Source organism: Perca flavescens, chromosome 6 (assembly GCF_004354835.1).
Source record: "Perca flavescens isolate YP-PL-M2 chromosome 6, PFLA_1.0, whole genome shotgun sequence".
Lineage (NCBI taxonomy): Eukaryota > Metazoa > Chordata > Actinopteri > Perciformes > Percidae > Perca > Perca flavescens.
Genome location: NC_041336.1, coordinates 15033504 through 15048610, shown reverse-complemented (window position 1 = coordinate 15048610; position 15107 = coordinate 15033504). Strand labels below are relative to the sequence as shown.

Sequence of the window (15107 nt, the reverse complement as noted above, 5' to 3'; positions counted from 1 at the left end):
TAATGTATGCAAATACTTTACAATTTTGTGGTGATTTTACTTAGGCCTAAGTATGTCCATACTTCCACTTCACGACCTTGCAAAAGGAAGTACTATAAGACTGCAACCAATGATAATTTAATTATCGATTCATCTTTTTTTTTAAATCTTTAATCTTGATTGTCTAGAAAATGTCTAAAAAATAGCAAATAATTGCCATCAGAAATTCTCAGAATCATTATTCCATCTTCATATGTCTTCTTTTGTCAGAATAACAGTCCACAACCAGACATAATTTACATGTTAAGGAGAAAAGCAGAAAATTCTCACATTTATGATATTAATGTGGCATGTTTTGCTTGATAAAGGACTTAGCCTATCAAAATAGTTGCCAATTAATTTTTTTAAGTCTCAGCACTACAATATTGTACTTTTTACACCACTACATCTAGTTTTTGAAAGTTAGGTACTCGTTACCTTTATTACATTAAAGTTGTATAGCTATTTAAAGTATGACTTGTAGAATAAACTTCTCAACACTATATAGAAAAGTTAAAATAAACTCCCCTTTGACTTTGTACACCATTAAAATGCTATGTACCACTTTGTATTAAGGCCTACCTTCTGCTTACAAGTTCTAATGAACATCTTTTTAAATATGCATTAAAAACTAATTTATTGTATTGTGTGTATTACAGACATCCATTTGGCTGGTATATCCTTCTTTATAAGCAGCCATTGTGCATGATGAGTACTTTTACTTTTGATACTACAGTAAACGTTGCTGATAATACATACACATTTACTTAAGATTTTGAATGCAAGATTTTTAGTTGTTTACAATCTTTGTTGTAAGAGCAGGAAATAAGCACTCAAGACATGAATATTGACAATATTTACTAGGAAATGGAGCAGATCTTTACATATAGAAACATAATCACAGTAATACTTTGAAAAGCCTACATGCTGCTCATCATTGACAAACTAGCCATTAAATCAAGATGGATCAAGATAAATGTAGTTTTATGGCAGTAAACATTGAAACATTCATCAGTAATTAATGCACATTTTTTTTGGAAGTAGCTCAAGCCATTTACCTGATAAGACACACCACCATCAATTAAATGGATGATGGTCACAAACAAGTTGTACCATGAAAAGCACACATACTGTGATGCAGAATGCTTTGATGTGCCTCAAATGTTGCCCTGAGCACATAGTCTTACAAGTCTTAGGATGTTCAAGGTTGTTGCAATCAGAATGTCTTTCATGGACTTTAGTTTCCAAATGATACTTTGAAAACATCGCTAAAGTACAGCAGAATGTTGCAAACATTACAATACTTTTATTCAACCTGTATCTAAATCGTGGGTGTCACATTCCAATTAAGAGTTTAACAGATCAGTTAGTCAGTGGTTTCAAGGACTTTTAAGAAAGTTCATTACAGAGATTGATAACAAAAGTCCCGTGTGTGCCCTTTTAAAATCGAGGGAAAGTGTTATGATTGCAGTGACAGTATATCCTAAGTGGTAAATCCAACATAAAAAAATACACAGAAAAGTGAACTATTCCATCTCATCAGAGCATTTGCTTGAACAATCTTTCCATCCTTTCATATCCTGAGTGTAATTATCAAGTTTTTTTTTTAAATAATTATTAAATTTATACAAACACCACGTAACAGCAAATTATGAAACAGTATTTGTTAAGTAATCCATGACACATTCTTTTTGTCTTAAGCATTGATAGTCTGAAAACACCAAGTATTGGCTATGTGTTGTGGTGAGACAACCCTGGATTATATACTACTAGCCCCAATCCCTTTAACAATATTCTACTACATCCCCATCTACAACGATTATAGGAGGAAAAAAATACAATAATAGCGGACAAATTTCTTCATATCATGTTAATTTATGTCAAAGAAGAGAAAATATAAAGAACATCATCACCGTGGGTGAATGGAAAGTTGACAAAGTGTAAGAGTCAAAAAGCTTGTGAATCTTAATTTTTCACATCGTTTGTAGTCATTGCTTTTTTTGGGGCCACAATCTTAGTTTTAGAAATTGCTGCGCCAAGACATTCTCAAACCCATTTTACTTGGCATCTTTGTCCTATGCAGTCTCTACTTTGTTTTGAATAAACACTCCTTGACTCCTTCCAATCAATCTGAAGTATTCCCTGAGTTTTCAGATTGGCAATTCCTGAGATGAGCCCAAGAGTGGAGTTGTTTTTTCCAACCAGCGACTGACTGTAGTAAATAAAAATCTAAAAAGATACAATATAAAATATGGAACATATATTCAAAGAGAGATTAAACTGAATATAAAAAATAATGCATCTTACACATGATTAGTGCAGAGTAACATTGCATTGGTTTTGGCATAGATAGGAATAACAATGGGCCTCTCTTCTGAAAGGCTCATTGTGCACAAAAATAAAGAATAAAAAAATACAAAGGCAAAGGAAATAAAACTCAGTTTACATCAGTCCTCATAATACTATGTACCTGTACAGTATGTAACTGTATATTGTTACTCGTGTGTTGAAATATATTAGTTACACTGTGTGAATTATTGTTAAGGACAATGACAAGCATATATGTACAAAGTAATACGAGTGACTGTGTTAAAAATGTCTTACCCAAATTATATTCTCAAGTCATATATAGCTTTGAATGACATTTGGCAGTTGTTTGAGGTCTACTAGAACATTCTTTGCTGAGAGGCTTCAACTGGAGCAGAGGGATAAGTGGCAGCACTCTTGGATGAAAATAAATTAGTATGATTTTTTTTTTTTTTTTTTTAAAAGGCTTTAGAATAATTTTACATATATATTAATTGGGTGTAAAAGTCATGTCAGCTTCTCCTGTAAAACGGGAGTAAAATACTGATTAGCTAGCTAGTTCTACATGCTCCTCCGTGCAGGCTTGGTGTTCCTGAACTATTACCCTACTAAGGGTTATAGGGAGGTAATGTCTTAAAGAACAACCTAGACATGGATCACACTAGATATAAGCAAAAACATCAGCCTTGCCACTGGCAACATCATGTCTGATTCTGCCTCATTTTATTCAAGTATCAAGAGGAGAGCTAGCTGGACTCTTCAGTAACTCAGTCCAGGTCAAGTATCTTATTGATGTATTAAGTTTAGTATCATATCATATATATCATATGTTTGGAATTCTATCAAATCCAAGTTGAGGGAATTGTAAAACAGCAGTATTCTTACACAGCAGCCAATACAATGAGTATATACTATAGATGGAAAGTTTACTAAGCTCCCAAAAAAAGTTGAAACTTGAAGAAAAAAAAAAACAGTATTTTGCTGCCCTCTCTGATTGAGACTTTAACGAGTAACTACACCCATGCCAAATAGTGGTGATATGATTTTTGGCACACTGAGCAGCTGTGATGTAGCGTGGAGCTGCAGTGCCATGCTACATCACACACCTAAGTACAACTAGTCTGTTGCCCCTTCACAACATGAACAACCTCTGAGCTAGCAAGCTAACGTAACACGCTGAAAATGGCAAATTTTTAATCGTGCAATAAGGCAGGTCTGCTTGGTTCTTTTGGTGAATGATTTTAAAGGTTAACAAAGACTGTTTTCCTCCATTTGCTATCTAACTGGGACGTTTCAAGACCGAATGGCGGGGACAATGCAATGGACAAAGTACACCTAACGATATATTGGGAAGAGCAAATTACGTTTAACCATGTATCCAGCTAACTTAAATAGCTCATGTTATTGTTTTGTCAGTTTACTATTAACTGTTAACTATTACTTTAATATTGTATGTGGTTTTTACTTTTGCAGGGTGCAAATGTTTCACCAAAACAAGTTCCTTTCTGAGACTATTTTGACAATGCTGTGGCATCGTCGCTGTATCCAGAACTTAGCGCCGCCCAAGGCCATAGCGATTGGTTTAAAGAAATGCAAACAACCCAGAGCTTTTTTTTCCTCCTATCCCAGAACGTGGTGTACCCAGGCCTTATTCCACAGCACTGTGGAGCTACGTCTCGCAAAGCAAGACTTAAAGTACAACTGACCACATCCAGCTGGGGTCTGGTCAGAGTTTCAAGAGATTTTAATGGCCAGTCTAGTCCATCAGCTATGGAAACACCTTCTCCCCATACCTAAGTGTTCCAAAATGTCTCACGTTTTTTCCAAAACTGTCATTAACCATTTTCAGGAAGTGTTAAGTTACTCTTTAATAGGGTCTATTATAACTAATGGCAATGCTGTGTAAATACTGTAGTGCAAAAAGGATTTGACTTAATCCCAATTTAAGTCACAATCTCCAAAGCTGCATTCTATTTGGTTTACCATCAGCGGTTAGAATGACAGGAGTTTAGTAGCAGACATGAAACAATGAGGTAGACCGTGTACCTTTAGACAGCCAGCAAAATGCTGGATGAAAATAATGTAATAAGAAAGATAACTCTGACCAAAAGCTGGAAACCACTTATGGTCTGACATTCATTTGGCCCCAGGAAAACTGGATGGTCAATTGCAATATTGGCAAATGCCAATACATTGCCTGTAGTTATACCCTAAAACCCGTCCCATGTTTTCACAAACCCTCCCCTTCCCCATGCGATATGCAAACTAACATTCATTACAGAGGTACAAACTGTCACGTCTCTGCCTTGTCGGATAGCGAGGTTTAACAGTCAGGAAGAAGACTTAATGGTAAGGCAGCAAAAGTACTAAACACACTGAGTATTGCGCAAAAATAAAAGAGGTATAATGCCCACAGAAGGGGCACAGCTTCACATAAAAGAAAACAGTCTACAAAAACTCAAGATAATCCGTCATATGGCATTGCTCACTACAACCTCAAACCTCTTAAAACAGCAGTGATTCAAACATTTAGAAAGCGTCCTCGGTGCAATAATACAGCCGTATTCCTGAGTGTTACACCAACTAAAAACAAACAAAACTTTAGCAACATTCTTCATCAGCAATTTTTTTTTTTTAACCTGAGGTAGTTCCAAAAGCAGCTTCAACAGGTGGAAGGGGATCCATGTGTCCCGTCTCTCCATCAAAGCAATTTGATTGGCCTCTGTGCTTCCCCGGCGTCAATGTTGCCCAATTTATAGCTTAATCGGAGGTCTCGGGTGGCGGGGCCGAAAGGCTGTGCTCCTCCTCGTCACCTTTCAAGGAGGACGGTTTTCCCTGAGAACCTGGTGAGGACTGTTGTGCTTTGATTGGGCAGTTGGCAACCATGTGGTCGATGCTCTGGCAGAAATGGCACTTCTTGGGCTGGGGTGGTAGCTTGCACTCTTTAGCATGGTGGTCCAGGCCTCCGCAGTTGTAGCACCTACAAGAGCAGAGAGCATTTAGTCACATGTAATGTGTGCTCAAAAAAGATCCATTAAAATTTGTACACATCTACTCCTTTACCTTCATTGAAAAATCCCAAATTTCAAAACTTTATCCACTGGATGCAAGACGTGTGCTACCTCACTGAAAGGTCTGTTGCCATGTTGCATATTGAACCCTGATTGGCTTATGAACTAGTTGTGAGGTCACAAAACCATGCTTGTACATGCACATCTTTAACTCTGATTTAAGATTAGCCACAGATAAACTTTCCTGCTTCAGCAGATGAATGTGAAAACATCCGTATAGTGCGAAACTCATGCACAATCCTGGACAGTGAAGGTAAAACAGTCAAATGAAGTAACAATAACCTAAGCACTTTTTTGAGAGAAGGGGGACTTTAAGTTGCACCTGTTTGCCACTAGATGGAAACATTTCACCTGGAATGACTTCAGTTTGCATTTAGTCAAATCTTGCACAGGCATTCCAGGTCACACTACATTGCTTTGTGGAGGAGCACGCCAGGTTGGAACATCTCAAAACATGTCATTGTTTCTTAGATGGTCACAAATTACAACCAAAATGTATTACATCTCATTAGCAACCTTTGAGCAAGCAGGAGTTTCTGAAAGGTTTTGCAATTGAAGTGGACTACTACTAACTGCAAGAATGAAGTGGCAGGGCTCCTATATTTCCATGGACCTGGTATGGTCACCATGACTTATTATCTCAATGTATCATGAAGAGCTTGCCAGTTTGGCACTGCCAATAGCTTCCCTTGGACTCTATTGTGTCAAAGTAAGACATCGCTTAAATCGGCATTGAACTTTAGAAATGAACACCATAAGGGGTCAGCTGGAGCCATTACGGGTGCCATCAGACACCTCTGTTTGTACATAATCTATAGAATGGCCACGCGTGCAGGGGCGGAAGACAGATGGGTGGTGGGCGTGGGGCAGTCACTCTGTGCCACTGCGGACCCCCTGCCACCATTGTAGCAGCAGATGACATTTCAACAGGGCGGCTGCCGAGGGGTCAGTGTGGCCGTTGGGGTGGTGTCAAGGTATATAGCTTCACATCACAGAAGCTCCCTACATCAGCATCCATCAGGAGGCAAGGGGAAGTGGTCTCTTTGTCTAAAAAAGCTGCAGTAATGACCTCTGAACCCTGCCCTCACCGCCCTCTGCTCAGTTCTCTAACCCCCAATCCAATCCCAGCCCTCTTGCATTTACTCATACACTGTTGCCATGACAACAGTGACCTTTCACCCCCTTGCCCGGGCTCTTACATCTGTTATCAATTAAATGGAGAACACACACACACACACACACACACACACACACACACACACACACACACACACACACACACACACACACACACACACACACACACACACACACACACACACACACACACACACACACACACACACACACACACACACACACACACACACACACACACACACACACACACACACACACACACACACACACACACACACACACACACACACTTTGGTGGCAAAACATGAGCCCGGACTATAAACTGGAATGTACTCCTTACTCCTGTCCCAATGATATCTGACTATTGGTTGATCAATCAATCATACATGAAACACCATCCAGTGTTGCATAATACGATATGCTAGAGGGGAACGATATCTTATCCATGGATCAGTGTGGTCTATGGAGAGTTATTGAGCCACAGCAGGCCTCCCAGGACTCTTTGAGGCAGTAATGATCTCTGTTCTCACACTGACTACTCTCTGGTTCTAATCACAACTGACAGGGGGGGTGATGTTGATACACCTCTAACCCTATGCTGTATTGATATTCAAAGAATTACCCAAAAATCAAGACCTCCTTGGCTTTTCTTTCTTTCACTTGGACAGACACTGTTGCCTTTGCATGGAACCCTTGAATCTTCAGAAGAAATGTTTCATAAATAAAAAAATACATTTGTAGGCTGACCATTATGTTTTTTGTGGCTTTTTTGTAACTTTCACAGGACCTGAATTCAGAACTACTTTTTTTATAGAAAAAAGGTAATGAGGAATGATTGACATTGGTGGTAAAGGATGGTTTAGGAAGGGAGTGTGTCAGTGGGTGTGAATTCACTGGGGGCCAGCAGATTTAAACAGTTATTGATCCAGGTCACACGTCAAGCCTGCTGGTGTGACCCTTGCTAGGGTTGGAGGTGGGGGTTGGGGTTGAGGAAGGAAAATGGGGAGAAACTAAAACACCATTGTATATCTGATCCAAACTGGACACAACAATGACCGTTTGTGGACTACTGAGAAATAAAACCTCTAAGGGTCTCTAATGTAAATGTGCATAATCATCCGCTTTCCAATTAATTTGGGGATGCATTTTGAATTAGGTTTTAGATTAACTGAAAAGTCTTTCTTTACAGGTTTAGAAAATTGCACTGCTAGCATTCATTAAATGCTTTTTCTTCTCGTCCCCAGATCATCCCTTCTTACCTATCTCCCTTCAAACGTCGCTTCTGGACCTTCTTGCCTTTGGGTCTCCTTTCACTGCCCACACAGTGGATGCCGTCTGGTCCGGTAACTCTCTGCGACTCCAGGCCCTTTGATGACTTCTTGAAGGTAAACTCAACTGCCTCACCTTCCTTTAGGCTACGGAAGCCCTCCATGTGCAACTTGCTCTGAAAGATGACATAGAAAAGGGGAGTCAGCATCAATTTTGGAAAACTAATTGGTATGTCAGGAAGACTCAAAGGGGTGAGTGAATGTTTCAATCTTTTCCCCCCCCCATCACAGAAATACAGCAGATAATTGTTAGTGGGATATATAGTGAAAATGTGTCTTTCAAAATCTGCCATATTGCACAACCAGTAACCAAATCACCTCCACATTGAACCATAATGTTAGTGGGATATATAGTGAAAATGTGTCTTTCAAAATCTGCCATATTGCACAACCAGTAACCAAATCACCTCCACATTGAACCAGTGGATACGTTGACGCTTGAGAACAACCCCCACCCACACTCACTGTGTGATACCATCAGAGCCCGATAGGACTTATCAGGCATTTATGGTCATCATTATGTCTCACCTGATAAACAAACAAGCACTCCAAAGCTTGCTGTTCCCACTCTACTGATGAGTAGCACACATACTGACCTGCTTAAAAAGGCACTGTGGTCGTAATGCTGCATTGTCTTTTTGCCGTGTTTGAGAGGTAAACCTGACGAGGATAACCTTCAACCCATCCCCCCCCTCTCCAGAGGAACAGCATTCCACACTGCTGCCCCCACCCCATGCCTTTTCCCACCCACATTACAAAGCTCCACTAACACACTGACCACCACTAACCCTAAACTGCAGGATGCAGGGGTTAGTGCTGTAGTTGGGGGTGGGGTGAGAAGGCAGCATTGCTTCTCTGGGAGGTTGGGGGTCACGGAGACATTCCATGGATAGTTGTTTGGCGTGGAAGATAAAAGTTGAGGGAAAGCGCAAATGATTGATATCTCCCTTTGATACCAGTGCTTGAATATGTGATATCTTTTTTTGTGAAAGAAACATGATTTCATATTGAAGAATGTCTGATGAACAGCAATATTGGAGAGGCGTGTTAGCTAATTAATCACCGACGGAAAGGTTTGAATATGTTGAGAGTAAACACTAATTTAGCGTCCTGCTTAGCTACATATTCAATGAAACTATGTTCACCTGAAGCTTTGAGGAGGTTCTTCTACTTGCCTTGCCTGAAATGTTTCCGATTCCAAAGAAAAGAAACCAATGATGAAGGGAAGGGAAGGTGTGGTGCGGTTTTAAAGATGAAAGCCAGAGACTGGCTAACACAACATGGGAAACCCCTCTCCTAAAATTCCCTCGGTGGGACTGTGAGATTAACTTGTCACAACTATAGCAGACGGTTGACATAAGAAGAAAGATTTATGATGTAGTAGGTTGACAGACATTAATCCCATTTTCTTTATTTTTGAGTAGAGGCCCATTTATCTGTTAATTATGAACAACCGTCTGCAGTCTGCATTCACCAAGACCACCACGGATTTGACCGAGCTTCTCAAAGCACACGGTTTGTTATGAGGGAAGTCTTGGGTCTGCTTCAAACCAAATCCAACAGTAGAGTCCTTTAGAACAGGTTATCAATTAAAGGATATAAGTAATCGTTCTAGTGAGCTGAAAGCTACCTCTGCAATGAAAAATAACAAAAGCACCATCTTGACTAATCCTGTGACTCACAGTTGAGCATCTGCTGCAAGCTTCTGAGCAACACAATTGGTGAGCCATGACATTTGAGTGGCAACACACACGTCCACAGAGCCCCAATCCCATCAGGCCTCTCTGCCCTGGTGACCGTTAACCCACTTCCTCTCCCATATGTGACCATCCCAACCCCCATAACGAACCCTCACCAGCCACATGCCCACATCAGTGTATTCACACACGCAGATACAGGTACAGATCAGGGTGGGGCCTTTAACTTCAAGGATCTGATGTTGAGGTGTTATTAGTGGGGTCTAATGCAAACTCTGTCCAGAATGTGTCTGGAAGCCATGTGAGGCAGAGAAAGACATCAGAGCACTGAGGGACAATGGCAGGACTGCTGCTGAGACAAAGAGGGGCTCGGTCACGGCCGAGGTGTGCTTCATTCGGATGCATGGCTCTATTGTCCACCTGCACAAAGGCCAGTGGACCCTGGGAGTTAATTTTCCTTGACACACGGCCACTAATTTTAGGGCTGAGTCCTTTTACGTTGCCATAACCCTTATACATCCATCATTGACACACGCGTCGCTACCTTTTCTAGTGACAGAAAGGGAACCAAGTCATTGGTTACGCATTTCTTGTGAATAAATTGAGAGCACAGCGTGAGGTTATTGCTTCAGTAAAGCGGTGAGCATTACACCTTATCGCTCTCTCAAATTTGAGTTCCTTTAAAGCATCTGGAGCAATAATCAACTTGTTTTCATGACATACAGAAACAAGCTTGGACATTGGATTTTCAAGCTGCATATAATGGCAGTTGGCATTTTACCTCTAGTAAAACCACCCATTCCTTCTACCAAACTGAGTTTCCACCCCCAGTTGAACTCATGTTTTGGTTTGCATTATGATTAATCAGGCATCAATTTCCTGTGTAACAATATTTCAGTTGCAACGGCTGCACAGAACAATGCTATCTCTCTATATGCATCATCAGAAGCAGAAAGCAGACAACTGAAAAACCAAAATGAGTAAGAGCTGCAAGTCTGAAAACTGGCTAAGTTAAATCTCTAAAAAAGGAATTGCCCTTTGGTAGACAAATGTCTCCACAGCATAAGGCCCTGGAGAGTGGTGGCACTGTGAGGACAAGGACATTTACCTAAACCAAGCCCCGAGATCCCCTCTCCTCTAAAGCTAGTGTAACACAGTGCCACACACGCACACAGGGGGATGAGCAGACAGCAAAGAGCCTTTAATCATTTTATGACAGGAACCTTGAGGTGAATAAGCAGTGGGGACTCCTTATTCACATGCTAAGCCTTTATCTTATCAGACAGCAACGGAGGTTCTCACTCACATGAGAAGTAGGAGGGAAATGCATGCCCCACCTCTTTACCTCCCACTTCACCAGTTGTAAGAAGGTGAATGAAGGCTTTGGTTGAACTGAGAGCTTTTCTTTTATCTTTTCAGTCTGAGAAAGAAACACTAAAAACCTCAAGTGAAGGATGAAAACCGTGTTTGATCAGAACAACACCAACTGTAAAACTACATCTACAGTTTATCCAAGTATGACAATTTCCATAGTCCTCACGGAAATATAGCCAAGGCAGTTGTACATAAATATATGTAAAGCAATCATGTTGTATAATGAAAACAGTATTACAAAAGGCAGATTCATGAATATTGCCTGACATGTGTAATTTTAACCTTAATAAGTGATCAAGTTTGTCCATTTACTGAGGTCAAACCATTTATGACTCACTTTAAAAGCTTCCACTTTGTAAATAGATGCAATGATAAATGGCAAAATGTGACAATATCATCATATTCCAAACAAAGTGAACAAATATCGACTGATCAGATAGCTTCAGAAGAGGATCAATTACACATTTCCTTCTCCTTAAAAGACCGGTTTACATGCAGCTCACACACAGATCTATACTCCCCTTAAAAGCATTGATGCCTATGTAAGTGTGTAAGCTCTGACCAAACTTCTTTCTCAAGCACATTATATCAGTATACCCTCTTTTTTTTTTTTTTTTTTTTTTTTTTTTTTTTTTTTTAAACACGAGGGAGGCCCCGAGCTCTCCCCTGGCTGCAACACGTGTTCCCCTGAGAGAGAAACACCCACCACACTGCAAAAAAAACCAACCACCTAACCCAGTTAAACATATCTCTTATTATTTGAACTTTAATCAAACATATCCTATCAAAACGCCTGCTTAGTGAATGTTAGTTTTGTTATTTTCCAATGCAGCTGGTATTTTTATTCTGGTAACGTTTTTTTACTAAGACTAATGAGTAATTGCTGACCATTTTTGAAGATACAGGATGAAAAACCGTAAATTTAATTAAGCTTTATTGGAAATAAGTAGGATGGTCTCACTTTTCCTGGTAAGACATTTCACTTGATTTAGGAAAAGTAGGTTTTCAGCCCAAGCTATGTTGATACTTTTTGCAGTGTTAATATGTAACGTGCTGGGTTTCTTTATATTGATATTTGCAGTTTCAGCCATAGACATAGTCATCCTACCTGATGGACAAATACATCAACCGGCTCGTCCAGTGGCACTCCCTCACGGTTGGTCATGGACAGGAACCCGAAGCCCATGCGGACATTGAACCATTTACACACGCCGACCCCGTGGAAAGACTGTGAATCCTCCTCGGTGCTTGGTCCCTCATCCTCCTCGGTCTTACACACTCCTGCAATGAAAAGTGTGTGTAATTAAAAGAAAATCAGCATACTGTTGTTAGTGTGCTGATGTTTAAAACGCAGACACTGTTTCCCCAAAAGTGCATTTGAACAAGGTTTTAAAACGCGAAAAACTTTATTCCTTTCTCTGGCGTTGCAACATCATCAATCAATATGAATCAATAAAATGAGTAACATACTGAGGCTGTGTTGTTGTCTTAATTTCGATTAAAATTAGACCGTCACTTATTTCGATAAAGCAACTGAGCAACACACGACCTTCTTTCTAAATTAATATTCCGCGAGTTTGTGCAAAATAAGTGATCCTGGAGGTGTGCAGGATGTCAGAATCTCTAAAGAGCGTTCTAGAGACACACGAACTGCACGTCACGTGTGTGAACAATGGCTTAAAATGCTCCACTACAATCAGACAGTCCCATCAGAAAACAACTTAATTAACTCATGCAACGAAAAAAAAAAGAAGGAAAATGCAGTTTATTTTGTTACTCAACCTGGGAATTCCTGGTTAGAAACGGAGCCCATGACTTCAGTTCTGCTTTGAGTCAGATTTAGCACCCAAGCTACAGTATCCTTTTTTTTTTAGCCCACAAACTGGGTAATCCTCACAGATTGCCACTGTCATGCAAAATGCTGTGAAAAGCAGAAACTGCGCAGCGAGAGGGAAAGCGGGAGAGGGAGGTAAACAAAAGGGGGCTGGCAACCTATTCCCCCTAAACAATGGGGGGTGGGGGTCACCGGGCAGGATTTTTTACTGAATCCCCCCCCCCCCCCCTTAAAAAAAAACATCTAAAACAATGCAAGAACACCCAACCCCCTTAGAAACCACTTTAACCAAACCCAGAGATAACTCCCCCTAAAAGCTCCCAACATACCTTCTGCCATGTTTGTGGGCCAGTTTAATCCAGTGTCTTTCTTTCTTGAAACGCGTTTTCCGCTCGCTCTCTCCTGCAATGGTCAGCTCTGTTGGTCAGTACAAATGACCATTTCTCATCCAACAAACCCCCCACCACACTCTCGGTCATGTCCACGTGATTCACAATTATAGTCCCCAAGGATATGCATATTGTGTGATAGAAGGGCCCAAATGTGGGAAGTGACCAATCACTTCTAACAAAAAAATGATCATGATACTCTTTCTATCCAGACTTCTATACTCGCAGTAAATTCAGCGATTTAGGCTAAATAATTTCCAATTATGATAATTTCCAATTAGTAGCCTAGGCGTATAAAACATGTGAAACCTGCTTTTATTCCGATATTTCTAAAACGACCATGCCCAATCCAAGAAAAGGTTTGAGTTATGACACTAACCTAGGCAGAATTAAATAAATAACATTTCATTTGACCTCCTTTAAAATGTGTGCATGCAGCTTCTTGCATGTGGTAACAATAGGAATGAAATAAACCTGGTGGACCCTGAAAAACATCAAGTTGTCTATAAAAGCAAGTTTTTTTTTTTGTTAAATAGCGCTGTTTTTATTATGATCAAGTGTAGGCCTATAAGAAAATACGGCTGTACTCCATGTCATGTCGAGTTGGTTAGCTGCTGTCCTAATATGCCAAAGAAATGTGTGTAGCCTATAGTAATCCAGATTAAACATGTAGGGCTGGAAAGTGTTTACTTTCCAAACGACCGAGGTGGAGAGTTTAAAATAACCTAGAAGGAAACAAAAGCGGACTTGAACTATAGCCTAAACAAACAAAAAAAGGATGCAGAACAGATTTTTTTTTTTTTAAACGGACCACAATCCAAGGTGGCAGCACGAAAACAAGCCAAGCTGGGCAAACGAATTCCCGGATCAATAGTGATTGATCGCATCATGTTAAGATGTTGACGCGTGTGTCCTTGTGGAATGACGGATAAATCAAAGACAGGAAAGTGAACTTTTAACCAAGCTTAAAGTGAAAGAGTCCATGCAGCGCCGAAACCATGAGAAGGTAGGTCTATACTTTATTAATTAGCCTTATTTCTTTATTTATTAACTAGGCTAAATTAATTGTCTTATAATGATGAAGCAAAACGAAATAACAATTTAAAAACCAATAGCTACAGCTGACAAAGAACTAAAATAGCAAAAAGAGAAAAATATAATAAAATAAATAGGAATTTTTTTTTTTTTTTAAATGCATTAGTTCGAAGGATAAGCCCAATCATTTATTTTACAATTTTTACATTTGTACGTTTGAAGGAAAAGTTTATCTTATTGTCGACCTGAGGGAGGACATGCTATTGAATTAGTTAGCCTACATTTATCTGTGCTTATTAACTAGAACATTACTTTATAGGACTATTCAGTTTATTTATTTATTTATTTTTTTTGGTGAATGGAAGCACAACTCCGCCAAATGTGCCGAAGTACAGAGGTGACCTGTCGATTTCATCACAACTATACCACAACGACCCCTTGTGGACCATATATATATATATATATATATATATATATATATATATATATATATATATATATATATATATATATATATATATATTTTTTACATAATCGGCAGCATTAAATATTATACCAAATGATATCAATGATCACCGCAAAAATCTGAGAAAGCTATGCACCATAATGCGTTAAAATGGTAGACTGGTGTTGCAAGATGGAAAAATCTGAGAAAAAAAGTTTATGAACAACATCTTGGCTGGAGAGGGATTATTGTATACTGTGAAACAGAACCTCCAACTAAAGGTTTGCTGAAACAACTGTAGACTTGTAAGACTTGTAAGGGAATTTGAAACATATAGGAACCATTAGGCTAATGTTTTAATATAAAGTCAAATACACCCACATCACACCACATCTATTTTAATTGCTTTAACCAGGTAGCCTATTAATTTGTTGATTAACTTGTTAAATGTATACATCTGGATTTTTTT

At 39.5% G+C, this 15107-nt stretch overlaps 1 protein-coding gene and 1 long non-coding RNA gene across 4 annotated transcripts; one reads left to right on the top strand and one right to left on the bottom strand.

Annotated features, from left to right (window-relative positions):
* Positions 1-908: 908 nt before the first annotated feature.
* Positions 909-13224, bottom strand: lin28aa (lin-28 homolog Aa). Of its 3 annotated transcripts, none has more exons than XM_028579986.1 (4): positions 13099-13224; positions 12044-12216; positions 7796-7980; positions 909-5305 (listed from the first exon to the last, which is right to left on the bottom strand). In XM_028579986.1, the coding sequence occupies exons 1-4, from the start codon at positions 13106-13108 to the stop codon at positions 5086-5088; spliced, it is 588 nt and encodes a 195-aa protein (XP_028435787.1). In that variant the 5' UTR covers positions 13109-13224; the 3' UTR covers positions 909-5085. The 3 variants fall into 3 exon arrangements, with proteins under 3 accessions (XP_028435787.1, XP_028435786.1, XP_028435788.1); XM_028579985.1 differs by lacking the exon at positions 13099-13224 and adding an exon at positions 12718-12921; XM_028579987.1 differs by lacking the exon at positions 13099-13224 and adding an exon at positions 12406-12597.
* LOC114556882 (uncharacterized) lies at positions 11618-12405 on the top strand. The gene is made up of 2 exons (XR_003692746.1): positions 11618-11904; positions 12017-12405. It is a non-coding gene; the product is annotated as an uncharacterized LOC114556882 (long non-coding RNA).
* Positions 13225-15107: the final 1883 nt, after the last annotated feature.